General features: G+C 39.4%; 2 protein-coding genes across 9 annotated transcripts in view; one reads left to right on the forward strand and one right to left on the reverse strand.

The window, feature by feature from the left end:
• The window catches only part of para (sodium voltage-gated channel paralytic), a 149,874-nt gene that overhangs the window by 80,410 nt on the left and 49,071 nt on the right, over positions 1 to 20,393 (reverse strand). The window lies entirely within an intron of this gene.
• On the forward strand, positions 6,076 to 9,706 carry LOC109039787 (heat shock protein 70 B2-like). The gene has a single exon (XM_019055446.2). The coding sequence runs from the start codon at positions 6,399 to 6,401 to the stop codon at positions 8,247 to 8,249; it is 1,851 nt and encodes a 616-aa protein (XP_018910991.2). The 5' UTR covers positions 6,076 to 6,398; the 3' UTR covers positions 8,250 to 9,706.

Below are 20,393 nucleotides of genomic sequence, written 5' to 3' on the forward strand. Positions count from 1 at the left end.
CTTGTAATAAATCTGAGGGAGGTGATCCCTGACCATGAGCTTCGTTGCCAAACGGTGCGAGCTGACATCGACGCGATAAGGAACACTCGAAATAATACATAAATAGGAATCGCTCTTACAGCGCTCTTACAGCGCTCTCTGGCGCTCTGCGACGCCTAAACGCCACAAAACTTAGTCCTCCCACAAGTCATCAGGGAGTAGGCACTCCCTCATCTCATCCAAAACCCCCTGGTTACCCCCAAACAAACCCAGGCGTCCCCTCCGTCTCCTCCCAGGAGGAACCCAACCAAGCATATTTTCTGGCAGCCTCTCCTCCGTCATCCAATTGACATGACCGTACCAGACAAGCTGTTTGGTCATGACGTTAAACACGACGTCATTTTCGACCTCCATTATCTGACGCACTCCATCATTACGGAAGATCTCCTGGCGGTCCTGCTGACCTCCTCCAGATATCCATCTCCGTTACTCTTAGCATATCCTGGGTCCGTTTCTTCACCTGTCAAACTTCACATCTGTACGTTAATATACTATCTATAGCGTTTTAAATTCTCCGTTTGTTCTCTTAGGAAATCCTTGGATCCCAAAGGATTCCAGAGGATTTAACATCGCTATAGCCTTCCTTGTTAAGGTAATTCCCTCCTTGATAGCTTGATCCGTCCTTCCATCCTATAGGTCAACCGCACTCCTATGTATTTATACTCCGCACAGCTTTTGATCTGCTGCTCATCCTCCAACTTGCTGATCACCTCCGAAAGTCATCGTCTCGGATTCGTATATACTGACTTCCAAACCCCACTTTCGATACTCCTCTACGAACTTCCGCATCATGTACTCGACGTCATCTTGATCTTGAGCAACCACCACCTGGTCATCAATAAAGCACAGAGTGAACCGAATTTAAAAAACACCCGAGGGGACACCCATACCATAACATTTCCTTCTCCATTCTTTTAACACGCACTCGAGTGTCTCGAAGGTCTCGAGACATTCGGAATCAAGAGGCAAAATATGCGCTGCACACCTCCTTTTCAACATTTTACGTAAAATACCACAGACACATTAAAACTTTCCAAAATCAATTCATAAGTTAGAAAAACTCGCGGTTTTGCTCTACGTTAATTCGCACTTTCAACGCTTAGAAAGCTAGAGTCTACTGTGGTCGAATTGAGCAGTAAACTAACCTCAAATTCTGTATGTTTCAAGACGGAAGGAATTTCCTGCGCACTACTCTACGTACTACTACTGTGAATTTTTTTTTTTTTTTACAAAAAGCAACTGATGACGAAGGGGAAGGAGGACGATTTTTAACGTGCTTCTAAAACGCACATAAAAAACCGGTGTACTGATCATGCCAAGGGTACGTCAAATGAAGATTCCTCCATTTTGGGTGAGGTACCAGCCCTGCTCGGACAAGTGCCAGTATCCAGTCCTACAAGTTGTATCCCGGTACCCTTATGTCACAATGACGCCTTAAAAATATCTCTGAAAGCAACGAAATGTTTTAGAGAAGTTTTCCAGAACGGAGGAAAAACTAAAACACCTCAAATAGACGAAACGTTAAGGCGCTCAGCCGATAAGCAAGCGCTTCTTGTTTTCGTTTTGCCACCAGTGTTCTTCTATAGTAGAGCGCTCAAGCGATTGAATGGCTCACCAACTCAACAAAACATGGCCGACAAGATTCTTAGAATTTTCTCTGTACTAGCTGATAATACCCCATTCGACGTTATTAAATATAAATTAGCGGATGAAATAAATAACATTCCCAAAATTTTCCTTGCTGGAACGTTCATAGTTATTTCATTATTATGTCTAAAAGTTCAGGTATTGAGTTCCTTTCAACGAACTTTTTGCCACCGGTGATGACTTTTTCTGAAACTGCTAAAATTCGCCTATATATGACACAGCTGTTGCGTTACTGTTACCATAGAAATGCAGTTTTTGAGCAGCGTCTTTTGACTTTCAATCCTGTCCTTGAGCTTTGTGTACATGTGTATATTCCCTCTTTGTACCTAACAGCTAAGCGTTTCTCTAATACCTACATATTAGAACTTTCCCGCTTGTTTACGTCATTAAATACGGATGCTAAGACGACTTTTTGGACTACCGCTTTCTTTTTGTGCCTAAGTATCTTGATTTATTTTGCGCGGAAAGGTCCGTACTCTTAAAGGATGCCAGGCATTCTTGACATGTTGGAGCGCCTTCAATTTCGTACGATACTGTGCAACACCTCTGTTGTAAAATAGTTCCTTGAGGCGTCTTGGCACGCCGCCGCGGCGCGGCGTGGCAGGCGGCCGGCCAGCACGAAACGCGCATTGGCGCCTATAAACCTAAGGGGATACTTCAAGCATTGCGCAATGCGTGAAGTATCCCATTAGGTTTGTAGGAGCCAGTGCGCGCGTATCGCTCTGGCCGTTCCGCTCCGTGTTAGGCTCTAACATTTAAACTCGCGGAGTCAGCGTAATTCAATTCATGATTTTGAAATGTTTGTACACTCTGCATGGATTATTCTCATTCGAATTGATGAAAAAAGAAAAATATTAAAGGAAAACATAATGTGTGTTTCGTAAATATATGAAGTTGTTTCCCTGTCAAATTTTATGATTTCGAAAGCACCTTAATTTTTTCTGTTGTATTTTGTGCTTTTACTGTGCTGCCGCGTGGTGCACGCTCAAAATTGGACGTATTTAACTCTAAAAGATCGATGTACAAATGGGTTAAAACCAAAAATTGCGTGCTTCTTGGTTTTTCTTCCTAAGTCATTCATTTTTGTACAGCTTCTTTCAACACCACTGCGGCTCATTAATATTGAAATTGATGCCATTTCTTGGCAAAGGTCTGCCACGTTTGAAAAATATAAATATTAAAAAAATAAAAATAAAAAATGAAAATAAAAAAAAGGTACATACAAGGTATGATTTAAATCGAACATTTTAAGGATAGAACATGTATCCAAAATGTAAACTTAATTTTACTTAAATATATTCATTTTTTATGTTCAAACCATAAATCAAAAATATTTTTAGCATTTAAAAGAGGTTTTTTAGAACGAAAGAAGCTTCAGTTGTTTTATTTCCTAAAATTGCATAAAACACTCACTATCGTTACGTCAAAATTTGTGTCTTCTACATCAAAATTGAATGTTTTTATGAACAAATTGTTTTTCCGTTTCTCGGGGTAGGGCTGGTTCTCACCCAAAATGTGGAGAGTACGATTTGACATGCCTCCTTGGGCATGAGCCCGGATGCCACTTTTCCCATCTGCCCTAGAAGCGATCAAATTAGACCCAAATTTTTCCAGAAAAAGTTAGAATCAAAATGCCGAGAGAGGAAGCATATGTCCTCTTCCTTCCCCCAAATGATGCTCCTGATTTAAATACACTGTATTCTAATCAATGCACTAATATCCGTGTATTTTTGAGAAATTTTTTGGATGAATTTTTGTTTACATATTCAAGCCTACTTTACTTCATGTCAGAAATGATGAGAAATAAGTGTAATCCTGTGAAATTTGAACCACATTTTGCAGTAAGGAGCTAAAATTTCTGGCTCATCCGTAAAAATACTTATATGCATAGGGAAACTTATCAGTGGCGTGGCGTGAATTGCGATATATCGATTGTCATGCCATTTAAACCTGTGGAAAAGTATCGATAAACAGGGTGTTCGCAGCGAACACCTTAATAATCGATTCTTTACCATAGGTTTAAAAGGCATAACAATCGATATATCGCAATTCACGCCACGCCACTGAAACTAATGTTGTGTACATTGTTTCTAAACTGGTTGAGACTCAAAAACTGTAGTTCCTGTAATAATCGGAAAATGTTGGGAATTTGCGATGTTTCTTGGTTTTTTTTATTTGTTATTTTTTCCATTCTTGGTCCGTACATTATTTCTAAACTGATTGTGAGTAAAAAACTGCAGTTCCCATAATAATTGCAAAATTTAGGAAATTTGCGCAGTGTTTCTTGGATTTTTTTCTTTTCTTTTTTTAGAAATGCATTGTATTGAACGAAATACGTTTGATAAACAGACCTTGCGGGTTTTTTTACATTTTCGTCTAACTTATTTGTTTGCTCTTCTTGGGGAGCATCGCGGATTTTTTGTTCCGTTGTCTTGAGCTTTGAAGCTGGAAACAAGAGCGGGTGCCGTCTCGCGACACTTCCTAATCCTAGGGAGCCCTCCCATTGTTAAGAGACGACAAATGAAGGGGTGGATTGGCGAACAAATGAGGAAAATAAAGCTATTGAAATGGGGGGAAATTACACGATAATTCACGAGGCGAGTCGCGCGGGTTGCGGGCCGCAAGGCGGCAGGCGGCAGGTTTGCAGTTCCGCCAAGATATTGGTTGTGTGGCTGTGGGTTTGAGGGTGACGTCACAGCTGCAATGCAGGTCTCAAGTCGCTCTCCATGCTCCATGTTGGTGTTCTCAACCGTTGCCAAACATGCCATCGTCACTTCCGCCAGCGTCGCGTATAACGCCGCGTCTCTATCTTCCATTTCGTTCTTTCCCAGACCGAGTAACGTAACTGTATTTCAGCGTTGCAAAATGGACCACTGCGGGGCGATTATTGAAACTGATAGACAAAGCGATAGACAAAGATGACATAGGGAGTATGGAGCGATCCTATTGGTTGACATAGTTGGTTCTCATAGACTAAGGGGGAAAATGATAGACTAACTGTCGGGTCTCTCGTGGGTTGCCGTTAGTTAGTCTATTACCTACCTCCTTTGTCTATTGCAACCACCCGTTTCCACCAATAGGATCCCTCCAAATCCCTTTTGTCGTTTTTGTCTATAGCTTTGTCTATCAATGTCAATAATCAGTCTGCAGCACAAGGTTTGGACTACAAAAAAAGCCTCATACTTATTCTTCAAAATCTTACGTGGAAAACAGTTTACACACGGGAAGTTTGGAGATCAATTCTTTAACCAGATTAACAAGTGTTAAGTATTGATAGCGCAGATCTAATGGAACTTCATTTATATGTGCAAATGACGTCGTTTGTTTTTTTGCTGATTTTAATGGTAATCAATTGTATTTTGTTTCAGGGTTGATGTCTAAACTTTCCGCTATGTAAATTGTTTTTCACGTAAAATTTCGAAGAGAAAATTTGCTTCATGATTTAATACATATACTTTGTCTTAGACTTCAACAATGCAATGTTTTACAGAAATATAATTGTGGTGTTATCCGTCTAAAATTTTGCCGATTTTCAAGTAAGTTAAATTAGAAGAAAGATCGGTGAAATTTTCCGTTAAAAAATGTCCAAAAGTTTCCTGTTGAAATTGCAATTTGAGAGTGGAAATTTTGCAATGCTGAAATGTAGTTACCTTTTTTCGTGGGGAAACGATGATATATCGCGCAAAAATATGCACATCCCTAGTGGAGGTCATTGTTGAGAAGTGCTTTTCAAAAAACTTCTAAAAAAACAAGACTATAAAATGTATATGGTGGGAAACTTCTATCTAGTAACTTTAAGAGTGACATATCAGCAAAAAATCTCATCAAAAAAATTATCTCGCCTACACGGTTTGCGTTCTATTTAGCTTTACTGCTAGTTAAGTCCTGGAGTAAATCCCGAAACCCCTATAATATTTGGGTGGAAGATGCTCAGCTCTACTCATAATGCTCACCTTGTTTGAGTTTAGTTGAATATTAAAAAAGTTATTAAGTTTTGACGACACATTTTGGAACCCAAAAAACGGTTATGATGGAATTGTTGAGCAGATTCGGGGCCTGCAAGACACTCGGTCGCGGAAGGTGGGCATGTTTACGTGGATAACCTACAGCTATGATCGTCGGAAAAAACCATATACAAGTATAGATATTTTGAATCAGCGTTATATAAACTAAAATTACTTTTCTGGAAATTTGAAACTAATGAGATATAAGGGAGAAAAATTAATAATTGTGTCGTTTATTGACGTTTTGAAAGTCGAACTTCAGTCACGGCTGTGGAGGTAAAGATTGCATAAAACCCATTAAAATAGGGCGTAAAACAAAACTGATAGGTATAAACATGTCAACAGCTCATTTACGCCGCGCCTGCTGTACAAATTCTAATAAGTAGTTATCGATAAGGGTTCTCTTATCAACACTACTTTTGAGCAGAGCTATTATTCGATAGCTTACCGAAAACTGTTAGTGCATGGAAAGTCCTCAAAAAGTGTAGTCATGGAAAGTGCATGGAAATGGGTTTAGTTCTATAAATGGAATTGCATGCATCTGTCAGTGGTCAGCGGTTGAATATACATTCTTTTCCGTTGATTTGACTCGTTCTCTTGCGTTAGTGAAGGACTTATCGTCTCAAGTTTACCCCTCCTGTTTTGGTGATAAGAGCCAACATTAGAACGTTACATACCTCACATTCACTCTCCCAAAGCATTGCTATCATGGAAAAACCAGCTATCGGAATCGACTTGGGAACCACACACTCTTGTGTTGGAGTTTGGCAGCATGGGAAAATCGAAATCATCGCAAATGACCAAGGTATGAGAATTACACCGAGTTATGTTGCTTTCGTAGACGGAGTGCGATTGATTGGAGACAGTGCCAAAATGCAAGCCGCTACGAACCCTGAAAACACCATTTTTGACGCGAAACGTCTCATTGGCAGAAAATTCAATGATTCTGTGGTCCAAGCGGACATAGAACATTGGCCTTTCTCTGTTATTGATGATGGTGGCAACCCGAAAGTTCGTGTCGACCATGATGGAGAGGTGAAGGAATTTGCTCCTGAAGAAATTAGCTCCATGGTCCTTTCCAAATTGAAAGAAACGGCTGAAGCCTACCTTGATTGTGAAGTTACGGATGCAGTTATCACCGTTCCCGCGTACTTCAATGATTCACAAAGGCAGGCGACGAAAGACGCGGGAGCCATTGCAGGGTTAAATGTTTTGCGAATCATTAATGAGCCAACTGCGGCTGCCCTGGCATATGGTCTTGATATGAAAGGTAAACGGAATGTCTTGATCTTTGATTTGGGCGGTGGTACTTTTGATGTTTCTATTCTGACCATCGATGAAGGTTCTTTATTCGAAGTAAAATCGACTGCTGGTGACACTCATTTGGGCGGTGAAGACTTCGACAGCCTTTTGGTGAACTATTTGATCGAAGAATTCAAGCTGAAGCACAAGAAAGGTTTCGCACCCAATCCTCGAGCACTAGGTAAATTGAGGGCTGCTGCAGAGCGAGCCAAACACACTCTGTCAGCGGCGCCAACAGCCAATATTTCGATTGATGCTTTATTTGATGGAATTGATTTTCACACATCAGTAACCAGAGCTAAGTTCGAGAACCTCTGTGCTGACTTGTTCCAAAGAACATTAACGATAGTTGAGAGGGCCTTAATGGATGCTGAACTAGGAAAAGATGCCATTGATAATGTAGTTCTTGTTGGAGGTTCCACGAGAATTCCAAAGGTCCAATCATTGCTCCAGAATTTCTTTGATGGTAAATCCTTGAAATACTCGATTCACCCTGATGAGGCTGTCGCCTATGGTGCTGCTGTGCAAGCCGCATCACTGAGTGGAAATGATGACTTCAAAATTAAGGATGTAGTATTGTGCGATGTTACTCCCCTTTCCCTTGGAACTGATACCATCAATGACGTATTCAGTGTTATCATCAAGAGAAATACCAGGATTCCATGTAAAAAAACAAGGAAATATATAACCACAATAGACAACCAGGAAGTAATACGTTTCAGTATCTATGAAGGTGAGCGTGCAGTAGCCTCTGAGAATCATTTTCTGGGTAATTTTTCACTAGAAGGTATCAAAAAAGCACCCAAAGGTGTGACTAAGGTAGAAGCCTCGTTTAAGTTGAATGCAGAGGGAATCCTTTCGGTTTCAGTTGAAGAAATAGGCACTGACAAGTCTGAAAACATTACTATCACCAATGAAAAGGGTCGCTTATCCGAAGGAGACATCAGACGAATGATCCTAGAAGCTAAACTTTTTAAAGAAGAAGATGAGAGGCATTTAGCTCGATCCAGAGCTAGGAATCAACTAGAGGATTATACTTACAAAATTATGCAGGAATTAAAGGCAGCAGAGTCCGAGCTCTCCCAGGCTGACAAGGGTTGCATGAAAGAGGAAAGCGATAAAATCTGGGATTGGCTAAAGAAAAATCCTAAAGCTGGACTAGGAGAATATAAACAAAAGTTGCAAGATATCCAGGAGAAGTGCCAGTCGATCATGAAGAAAATTCACACAGAAAATGCGTACTCTCTTCAGCGATGAGTCAGAAGGTCTCAAAAGAGTTATTGCTCAGAGATGGGCATATTTCAAAGAAGTTGGGCCGTTTTGATATCATACTCCTTTAAAGCGATGGATCAAAACGTGTTCCACGCCATCATACCTTGTAGGTATTGAATTGTTTTGTGTGAAAAACTTTGGGGGTGTATAGTATGTTGCATGGGCATTAAGGAGAAAATTGAGCCGTTTTGATTTATTACTTACTTTTCAATGATGAATCCAATTTTTTTTTTTTTTTTTTTTTTTTTTATTTATTTATTTTTGGTGACTAGGTAATGAGATTTTTTGGATTGGGCCGAAATTTTTTACAATCAGGATGTAAAACAAGTGTGCGAAAATCTATAAAATTCTGAAATACCCGCCACAGCAGTTACTTTAGCAATGCCAAGATGTAAAACTAACTGCTGGGGCGGGTAAGTTAGCATTTTATAGGTTCTCGCACACTTTTTTTACATTCAGAATGTTGAACTAACTTCACTTTCTTCTTGGTGCGTTTATTTCCGGTTGGTTTCACGGTATGAAGTAATCGTTGCTTTTGCATTGCCTATAATTTCTTTTTTACCTCTTTATTTCACGCTCACTTCTCACCTCAACTTTTCACGCGGAATATTCTCGTGATTAATTACGAGGCTTCTCTACGCACAACTTTCAAATTCTTAAAATTTATCAATTTTCATTTTTTTCATGAGCTATTTTGCGATTTGAGGCTGCCCTCCCTAAAAACACAGCAGCACACGGAGAAAGAATAATCGTTTCAGGTCCCAACTATATTTCAAGTTGTAGTCACAATGTAACTTATTGATAAAACTGTTTTTTGGTCTTAATGGAAATTTAGCATTGTTATAGAGATCGCAAGAAGTGTTATCACGAAGGTATAAATTGTAACGAGGACTAGAGAAGGAGGAGGGTAGGTGAGACCTGGACTGGAACGATTCTTCTTTCTCCGTCCGCTGCTGTGTTTCTAGAGAGAATAGCCTCAATTTGTAAAATGGCTCATGAAAAAAATGAAAATTGATAATTTTTACGAATTAGAAAATTGTGCGTAGAGAAAATATCGCAATTAATCACGAGAATATTCCGCGTGAAAAATTCCTTGATAATGAAGTAAAAAAGAAAATGGGTAAGTCGATTCGATTTTTTACGTCCTTTTTGTGTGAAAAATACTACGTAGTGCTTCCTCTTAATTCTATAGTACTGCTTTTTCACCCGAGTTAATACCAATTTTGGGGGGAATATAGGTCATTGTGATGCTTGAGAGTGTGTATTAGACAAAGAAATAAAAAAAAAACAAATGAAGATGAGATACTAAACGTATGGAAGAGGAAATCGGCATTGTAAAAAATGATCAGTTTCCCGTGAAATTGTCAATAATCTCGTGTTAAGTGCTTGAAAATCGTTACGATGATTTGAAATAAAATAAAATTGTCCCTTGAGTGTAAAAAGGCAAATTTCCTTGATTTTCACACGACCCGACTCTCAGTACAAAGAGGCTCCCAACCGTTTCTAGCTAGATCTCCAAAAAGAGCAAACAGTGAGTTCACTGTGAAGGCGCGATGCAACTATTCGTGTTCTGTGGATGCGCGTATTGCATACAGCAACAATTGAAGGCACTCTTGATTCTTCGATACTCGTGGCGACTCGACGCGACGCGCGACGTCCTGACGCCCGCTTAACCTCAAGTTGCCGCAAATACATCGTTTAAGGTGATTCGATGGACGCCATATTTTGTGTCAGAGCGGCATGCGATATATCGAATCAATTCGTTCCATTTTTTCAGCTACTCGTCATTTTTCTCCAATTTTGAGATCGCAATTCTGTTGGCAGGAGACTAAATCACTCACTTACCAATTTTAACAAAGAAATTCAACGTAATAAAGGCGTGTTTTTTTTAGAGAGAAAACATCGCATTCGATACTGATATCGAAACTGCACTCGAATGCGATATTTTCTCTCTAAAAAAACCGCGCCTTTATTACGTTGAATTTCTTTGTTAAAATTGGTTAGTGAGTGATTTAGTCTCCTGACAACAGAATTGCGATTTCACAATTGGAGAAAAATGATGAGTAGCTGAAAAAATGTGACCAATGGATGCGATATATCGCATGCCGTTCTAACACAAAATATGCGGCGTCTAATCACCTTAAACGAGCAAATTAAGGTGATTCAAAAAGATCTACGGACGAGACCCACCACTACGTTGCGCTGCTACACAGGCTGTACCTTTTAGAGGCTATGATCATGATCACCTTTCGTTAATCTCTAGCTGAATCGAGAGATGTATTAGGGACGGCTCATCATATTTGGATTGCATCCCGCAGGAGGAAACCAAGAGCATTCCAGTGTTGCTAGGATTGTGCAACTTACATTCTTTTCAAAAAAATTACTGAAATCATGTCGAAAATTAAATTTACGAGGGTAATCATCGTCTTGTATTTGCAGTTCATTGTGAGTAATGGATAAAACTTGTTTAGATGATCAGTTTATACTTGCAAGGTAAAAGAGGGTGCACCATCTTAGCGACATCAGAACGCTCCTGCACGAAAAAAAAATTGCTGATTCAACAATTCAGTTACTAAAAACAGTGAGTGCAATGTTTCAACGCAGATTTTACAACAAAAAAATGCTACTTTAACCACATTGTAAACTAATTTAACCACGGGGGTGGTTAAAGTAGCATTTTTTTGTTGTAAAATCTGCGTTGAAACATTGCACTCACTGTTTTTAGCAATTGAATTGTTGAATCAGCAATTTTTTTCCGTGTGGTTCCTTTTTGCAAAATGCAATTCATCCCTGCATTGGAATTGCTGGTCTACTTACTTTAGGGAAAGTTGCTGGATGGTTTAGATTCTGTTAGTCCTGATGTCGCTATGAAGATTCTCTGTTTGATCGAATTGGATCTGAATAATAGAGATAAAATAATCTCTCTAAATGCCATAGATAAGATCAAATCTATTTCTCGCACTCTGTGATGTAGTAGTATAACAGTATCCATGGAACACGTGATTAAAGTAAACCTTACATTCAGGTAGGCACCATTCAAGTACATTCAGGTAAACATTCAAGTTTTCAAGATCGAGCCCTCACCTGAAACAAAAAAAGGGAATAAACAATGTTATGATCCTTAAAATTTGAATGAAACGGGCACGTCGACGGCCTTGTCTCCACGGGACGTTTTCATGGGATTTGTCCCAAGTTCGAATTGCAGGAATGAAACTTCTGGGATTTTTCCCAGTTACCGTCTCCACGGGACGGGGCTCATACAGTCCTGCGACTAGTTTGCGCGGGAAGATAAATTAGTTAAAATCGAGTATTTAACCGGGATTAAAATAATAATTGCACTCAATTGACAATTAGACACATTATTTTAACTAAACAAACATTAACAATGTAGTAATGAATAAAATATCGCACGATTCGTTTTCACTTCTTCTTTTTCTCTCAGTGGATCCTAGGGGTACAAGTACCATACTTGGTACTGGGAAAAATATTGATTAACTCAATATTTTTCCCAACTTCGTAGGTGGGATTTTTCCCTGGGACAAATCTCGTGAAACGCCTCGTGGAGACAAGGCCGACGGAGAAAGTAGGAAAGCTGATGCAGTTCAATTGAATCAGCTCATGCAAAAACGAATGAAACCGTTTTCCTGTTTCGAGTTCTTTCTCCGTCTACAATATATTTTCAATCGGTCCAGCATTCAAGACCCAGTTTTACGAACTCGCTTCGCAAAACACTCAACGCGACATTTAACAGTCATCATAATAAGCCCAAAAAATGAGTGACAAGATGCTCATGAATTCTAATTAGATCAATAATGTTGATCGACTTCGCATGAACGGAACTAGAAACTTTTTATGGTGGGAGCCAGAGGGGTACCTCATCGAGGGGAGTTTGGTGGCACTAAAAAAAACCTCATCAAGGAGTGTCTGCTGGGCTTTTCTGGGAAAATTTGGAAAAAATTAGAATTAGGAGCAATTCTGAGTTGTTTTTATCAAAAAATTGATCGAATGAAAATTTCAAATATGATACATATTTCACGGACTTTCTTAGGCAAAATCTCTCACATTTCTTGTCAGTAGATTAGTGGGGGACAGGCACCCAGGTTCCTCCTGGTTCAGTATTCATTCATCCCTGTTATTAACTTTTGCCCCAAAATTGTTAGGAGGGTAAAGTGGGGCCTTTCAAATACGTTCTCCCGTTCCTCTATAAATATATGAGAAAGGTTATAATATTTTGCGATGCTATATTCAACCCCCTGGCATTGCCAGAACCCTCTGTGCTATTGCATATAGTAAGAGTGAAAGGTGTAGCTTGTTCCAATTTTACTCCGCGACTGGACTGCATTTTGCAATGAGGAACTACAATTTCTGGCTTGTGTTAGAAACAGCCCCCGATCAGTGGCGTGGCGTGATTTGCGATACATCGATTGTTATGCCATTTAAACCTATGGAAAAGGATCGATAAACAGGGTGTTCGCAGCAAACACCTTAATGATCGATTCTTTACCATGGGTTTAAATGGCATAAAAATCGATATATCGCATTTCACGCAACGCCACTGATGCCGACGACTAAAGTGCAAAACCACGTATCTCCGTTTACGACGTTGAAGACTTCCTGCTGTATTATAAATTTTCTTCGGAAAACTAGTCATCATAATTCCTTGAGAACTTTCTTGATTTTCCCACTTTGTTAGTAGAATATTCTGTGCTTTCAAGATATGAAGTTGCCTTGTTTCTCTTCGAAAAATAAAATGGGAGAGGACATTTTTAAACACCGCTATGGAGATGCATGCTTTTGCCTTTTGGACATGGAAATGTGTCATAAGTTTCCCTGTGCAGTTAGGTGTTTTAATTGTAATTCCTAATTGGATTACATTTTGCATTTTTTACATTTTGATTACATGATGGAACCTGTATAAAGACCTACATCACCATTGAATCTAACATTGAAAATCATATAATTGAACATTAGTTACCATGACTCGAATTTTTGCTTTTTTGACGCACAGAACGTAATTCAACATTCATACCTTCAAAACGGGACGAGTCAAGATAAAAGTTGTTATTATATGAAATATATATTTTTTACTTACAAATTATTTTCAGTTACAGTCGAACATTGATAGAAAAACATACTGAAACGTAGAAAGTCATTTACGAGTTTTTATAGCCAAAATAAGTGGGAGCCTCTCAACCTTTTCCGCTTCTTTTTAAATTTCAAAGAGGTCTCGGTTTTTCCGCGAACCAATTGGAGGGGCGGCTTCATTTTTAACCGTGACGTAGAAAAGTACATTTCTCCGCTTGCCAACACCTTCTGTATTTTCTCTATGGGGCAAGTAAGGACTGAGATGGGACCTCGGTATCCTTGAACTACTGGAGGTAGAACCGGGGTTGCCTCAGAATTTAGAAAGTGAAATTCCCTGACATTTCCCTTATTTCCCTGATACATTTTGGTGAAATACCCTGACAATCGAAGATGTGACGGATGGTTAAGAAGGCATAATTGAAAATAGTTTCGGGCAAAATTTGTTGTTCGAAACCTCAAACCCATTCTAGAAGGCAAATGAAGGTGATTTAACAAATTTTCCCTGACATTTCCCGGTTTCCTCTGACTTTAAAAATTCCCCGACACTTCTCGGTTTTCCCTGACTGTGGCAACCCTGTAGAACTACTCGGCCTTGAAACGAAAGCCAGGGAGAAGGAGGAGAACTTGAGGACGTGGGACACAGGAACTGACAAAAGCAGACGGAGGGAGCTATAAATAACGGTGCGTTCTGACCGTCGTCGATTGAATTGGGAGAAGTTTCTCTGATATTGTTTTCTGACTCCGGGTCTCTCGGGTAAATTTTTAATAAAAGCCAGTTGTTTATATCTCAAAGGACTCGCCTTTGATAGGAGCCGCGGCGACACTCAGCCACTTCGCGTTTGTAATGGGCCATCGATCGCACCGGCTACCCGGACGCGACGCCTACCGAAGCCAATCATTTCCTTGCCTATATTTCGGCCGTGACGTCACTCAACCAGGTCTACATCGATCGCCTATCAGATGAGCCCATAATATTTTCAAGGGTACATGGCGACCAGTAGAGTCCCTTTACACCCAGAGTTACGACAACTCAATTATCAGCTGACTGGCAGCCGGCCTTGGCTGGCCATGGAAGCCGAAACGAGTGCACCCAAACGAACGATATTGAGGGTTAAGGATCAGGAATCCTGCGATGTCTGTCACACAAAAACAACATCAACAAAGTGATCGATTAAAAAGAAAATGAGATTGGTTTGTGAATAATTTCTTAATCTATTTTCATTTTGGACCTATGGAAATAACAATTTACTCTTGATAAACCACAATTAGGTAATATTTTCATTATTCTTCTTCACATACGAGGTACCGCCATCTTGGTGCACTCGTTTCGGCCTCCATGAGCGAGAACCAATCAGAATTGGATTTTTTTTTAGGCCACTTTCAGCCCAACCCTGGCCCAACCAAAAGTGAGTTGTCGTAACTCTGGGTATAAAGGGACTCTAGCGACCAGCAGGCCGATTATTGAAATTGATAGACAAAGCTATAGACAAAGAAGACGAAAGAGATGTGGAGGGTTCCTATTGGTGGAAGCGGGTGGTTGCAATGGACAAACGAGGTAAGTAATAGGCTAACTAACAGCAACCCACGAGAGACCCGACAGTTAGTCTATCATCTTCTCCCTTAGTCTATAGGAACCACCCGTTTTAACCAATAACATCGCTTTATACTTCCTATATCCTCTCTGTCTATCGCTTTGTCTATCAATTTCAATAATCGGCCCGCAGACAGTATATCGTCACCTTCCGGCCAAAGTATCACAAGCGCCTTGCGACATTTCAAAATTTTCCCCGCCTTTTTATTTTTTTACAGAGAAATTGTTCAACGAAGCTGCCCGAAAATTTCACTGAATTTTCTTTGTGCTGCCGATAAAATTCAGTGAAATTTTCACACAGATGCAACCAAAAATTTCTTTGTAAAAAAATAAAATGGCGGCGGAAATTTTGAAACGGCGCTCGCGATACTTTGCCGGAAGGTGACGATATTTTAGATGTACTCCGCACTGCTGCTTTTCCGGTAGTGTACTAGTTAAATTGAAGGAGTGTGGCGCAGATTTTAATTCGGGCTTAAAGAATTCAACGAGGGGGCAGTGGCGATTCTTGAGAATTGGCTAGATTGTGTTTCTTCCATTTAAATATATGTAGAACAATCGATCCTCGGTAAGGCAGTTCGCCTCACCTAAAATCGATATTTTTAACGGATTTAAATGGAGGAAAAACAGTGTTGCCAACGTGCAAAATTACCACTGTAAGGCGGTCATTTCCGTTTTGGACCAAATCAATTCAAGATCGTGACTATCGGGCAATGCGCTAAGAAGAAACTCAGAGGTGGATCCAGCAATTTGGCAGCACCATATTGACTTCATTCAAACTTATGCTAAATAATCGATTCTTGTCAGAGCACCTAGCCCCTCTAAAAATCGATACATTTTCACAGGTTTAAACGGAGAAAGTACAGTGTTGCCAATTTGCTGGATCCGCCAATGAAGCAAATCTCTTTCTAAAAATAGGTGAGTCCTGACTCCTGTCAAGCAACTTGGTCCCCTTATGATCGATCAGTCACCAACTCTTCCAGGAGAAATAGTCCATGGCTAATAAGAAAAGTCTTAAAATGGTAAAAATTGTCAACGCACGAATAGCCGGTAATTACCTGACGATTATTGAAATAATTTATTCGCGTGAAATGTATGCGAATCGCTGGCAACACTGTAACTCTCACTCATGGTGTTTGTAATTCCGGCACCGTGTACCCTATCCCACGATTCTGTGCGCCTGAACTTTGGGTGCTGTTGCCAAATCAGTATAAATATTTTTTTTCACGGAGAGCTTACGTTCCGCGCGAAATTTCGCAGCATCCCTTTTTAATGCAACAAAAAACTCACAAAACTGACAGACTCGACTCTAAGTATTCGAGTTGAACCGTTTTGGCGCAAAAAACGAGTAATTCAATTACGCTCTGGGGGAATTAAATGCAAATCCCCTTGACGCCGCTTTTTAACGGGTCCCGTCGCTGCAGAAAGATAGCGCTGCGTCACCGTCCATTTTATACGTATGAGTGCGCGGAGTATAACATTGGTATTTTACATCGCAAGCGTTGTTTTTGTATCGCAAATGTCTTCTTTTTGATATACTCGGAATCTACACACCTTTTTCTTTTTGCAAGCATGGTGAACTGTGCATTCATCCCATACCCATCCAACCTGCAGCCTGATCGTTGAAACTTTAACTGGCTACGTCGTCGGCAACATAAGACAAGACATAGCGACGGTGAAACTACCAAACCACGTATCTCGTTTTGCGACGTCGCAGACTTCCTGTCATACTTTATTTTTTAAATGAAAAACTACTTAACATCCAGCCTTGAAAATTTCTGTGATTTTTCCTCTTTGTGTGGAGAAAATTCCGTGAAAATTCCAAGGAATGATATTAATTTGGTCTACTTCAAAAAAATAAAATGTGAGCGTAGATTTTTAAACACCGCAAACGAGATACGTGGTTTGGTAGTTTCACCGTCGATAGCCCTATCTGCGCCGTGTAATAGATCGATTTTCGGTTCTTGTCGTGCCGACATAAATTTCAACAATCGGGCTGCTGCTCTCACATCACCAAACTGCGTGATACAACTACTATATCAACGCCGAAGTAGCTCAAATTGTATATCCACTGCATTGAAGGCACCTAATATTTTTCGATTGGAATTGAAGACGGTCAGCCATATTTAAATGTGTTTTCAGGATTATAAGAGAACTTATTTTTCCCCTTACTTTATATGTCAAGCCAAGTTACACGAAGTTTTCACTAATTTTGTTCCAAAACACCCGAGAAGACGATATCTTGCTCATTTTTGCGCTGTGCGAAAGCGTGGTGGCTATTTTGTAACCGTCGCATCATTTTACACTTCAACACTGAAAAAAAAGTAAAAATTCTCGGCGGTTTTACCAAGGTCCTTTGGTACCTTTACCATCTCACTTTTTTTACCAATTATTGGTAATTTTATCAAGACAGACTGGTAAGCTTAGCTAAAAACCGGTATTTTTAATGTTTTTTAAGGTAAGAATACCACTTTTATTGGTGATCAATTTCCGGTAACTTTGCCATTTTATCTCGGTAGGTCTACCACAGTCGATAAAAAATATTGGCGTTTTTACCAAGGCCAAGTAAAATTACCGAGAAAGTTCAATACTTTCATCGAGATTTCTCGGTAAAATTACCAATTCCATAAATGGTAATTTTACCAAAGAAAAAACTGGGATCAAATAGAACCCTGAATTCTTGGTAATTTGTGAATCTTGGTAAATTTCCGATATAAAATATGCCTTAAACGTACATTCTTTTTTTTTTAATGACATTGATTACTTCATTTTAAAAACATTTACAATACGTGGTAAATATTTGTAAAACCTTTTCCAAGCAATGGCATTGATATGAATCTCAATGAGCCATAGTTGTGATAAAAGAAACAATACAAAAATTAATAAAAGAGGAAAAAAACTAAGAAGAACGCAATTTTTAGTTTTTAACTTATTTGTACATCGACCTTCTTGAGTCAAATACGTCCAATTTTGAGCGTTTAGTTCCGCTTATACCACGCTGCAGCACGGTAAAGGCCCAAAACATAAAATAATAAATTTGAATGCTTTGGAAATCATTAAATTTGACACGGAACTACTCTTATATTTACAAAAAACACATTATATTTTCCAATAGTACATATTTCTTTTTCATTAGTTTACAAGGGAATAATCAATGCAGAGAGTGCAAACATTTCAAAATCACGAGTAGAAAAACGCTGACTCCGCGAGTTTAAATATTAGAGCCTAACTCAGAGAGGAGCGGCGTGTTAGCAGCGCAGAACGCGCACTGGCGCCTACAAACCTAACGGGATATTTCACGCATTGCTCAGCGCGTGAAGTATCCCGTTAGGTTTGTAGGCGCCTATGCGCGTGTCACGCTGGTTGCCTGCCGCGCCGCAACGCTTAATTTAAGCAACTATTTCGCGTCAGAGGCGTTGCACAGTATCCTACAAGATTAAAGGCGCACGAAATAACTAGTTGAAGAGGACTTTCAATTTTGACAGCATCTGTTACTGAAAAATGTTTAATTTGGCATTGGAGCGTTTCCTAGGCTCCCACTTCGGTTTTCATCTTATCATATCCGTACAGTGTACATATGAACATATGTTTTTATCTGCTCTTAGAGTCTGTTCTCTTTCATGACTTGATTCATGAATGAAATGTTTTTAAGAATGAAGGTAGTAGTAGTATGCATTATTTATTTTTGAGGTGGTTCCTGTCATTTAAATGAGAGGAAAAAAATGTGGACATAACATGTCCACAATTTGGACAATTTTGGACATATTCATGGTTGATCATTAAATCATGTGGACTTAATATAGACTGGACTTAATGTTTAGTGGACATAAATAGCGGTGGACATTTATTTAATGGACGAAAGGTAGGTGGACATAAAGTCCTAGAAGCCTTATTACTCCGTTTATACAAAACTTTGAGATTCTAAAAACGGTTCCATTGGTTTCCTCGTGAAATTTTCTCGTGTGAAAACCCCTTGAAATTTAAAATGTGGCGAAATAAACATCATTCGCAGTTCAAGTAAAAAATTGCATGTCCGACCTCTCTAATTGACTCGATCCACTGTGCTCCGGCTGAGCTTCGTCTCATTTTCTTAAGTAAAATGATGGAAATGAAAGCATTGGCGGATTCAACAAATTGGCAACATTGTTTTTCTACATTTAAACCAATAGAAATGTATCGATACTAATTGGGGCCAGGTGCTCCGACAATAATCGATTATTCAACATAGGTTTAAACTGAGGAAATCCAGTGTTGCCAAATTGCTAGATCCGCCTCTCCATGAAAGGCGTGTCGATGCTATGCGAATTACGCATATAATGTTTTCTGTACGTTATAAGTAACCTAAAAGATAAATAAAGAATCTAAACTTAAATTTCGACATTTTTAACGTGCAATTTTCGCTTCATATAACGTGCGTCAATCATTGTGTTACCCGGGACACGCTCTTGAAAGCCCCTCGCGTTTCAATCTCCGTTTGCTCTGCTTCCTGTCACCTTTTTAGAGAAGAGAGGGATGGTTTTTCAAACTTTTTCCCTCTACAACAAAAACGATTCCGATTCCTCTTAGCAGTTGAGTGATACTAATCAGTGGCGTGGCGTGAATGATCGATTATCGATATTGCTCCATTTGAGGCTGTAGTAAAGAATCGATTATCAAGGTATTCGCTGCAAACACCTTGATAATCGATCCTTTTCCATAGATTTAAATGGCAGATCAATTAATATATCGCAAAGCACGCCACGCCACTAATACTAATGAACTCAACAACTTAGTCTGGAGGAAAAAGTTGGTGATAAATTTACTGATTGAATCGGCTGGGAAAGTTGAAAATTAGGAGTTCGACAGCATGAGTCGGCTCTAAGAAAATCGCCTGTTTCATGTTGACAAATATCCTCTTTCGTTGATTTTTTTTCTTGAAGGTGTCAGCACAAAAGAGAAGAGAAATAGAGAGACAAATCTAGGCACTAGACAATTTTGGGAATATTTGTACTTTTTGGCCCACCGTTGCCAACATTCAGAGCAAAAGCTGATTTTTCCCACCATTTTGTTTTTTTTTTTGTTTTTTGGGGGGGATCCTTGACGCCCCTCTAACCGTAGAGAGGGAGACTTCTGAAATAAAAAAAAAAAAAATAAATAAAAAAAAAAAATAAAAAAAAAAAAAAAAAAACACTTTAAACTGACAAAAAGTCTCAATTTTGTCCATAGAACGTACCCCTCGGGTTTGATTGTTTAACCCTGAGAACTTATTTAGGATGGGTCCAGACTGCACTCAAATCCGGTTTGCAGCTTTTTCAGTGGTTAGTAGTGCAGTTTCAGCTCATGTTGCATTTCCGTGCAAAACTGCCGAAAAGTGTGCGAACGGAGATTGAAAATTTAATGTGATAATCTATTGTCCCACTGCTGCTGTAAAAGTGGTGAATACGCCCCAAAAGCGGGGCAATCATGATTGACCGGAC

The sequence above is a fragment of the Bemisia tabaci genome, chromosome 2 (genome assembly GCF_918797505.1).
Source record: "Bemisia tabaci chromosome 2, PGI_BMITA_v3".
In the NCBI taxonomy this organism is placed as follows: Eukaryota; Metazoa; Arthropoda; class Insecta; order Hemiptera; family Aleyrodidae; genus Bemisia; species Bemisia tabaci.

Excerpts from the sequence above, each read along its gene's own strand:
- LOC109039787 (XM_019055446.2), top strand. The coding sequence starts at position 6,399 with ATGGAAAAACCAGCTATCGGAATCGACTTGGGAACCACACACTCTTGT.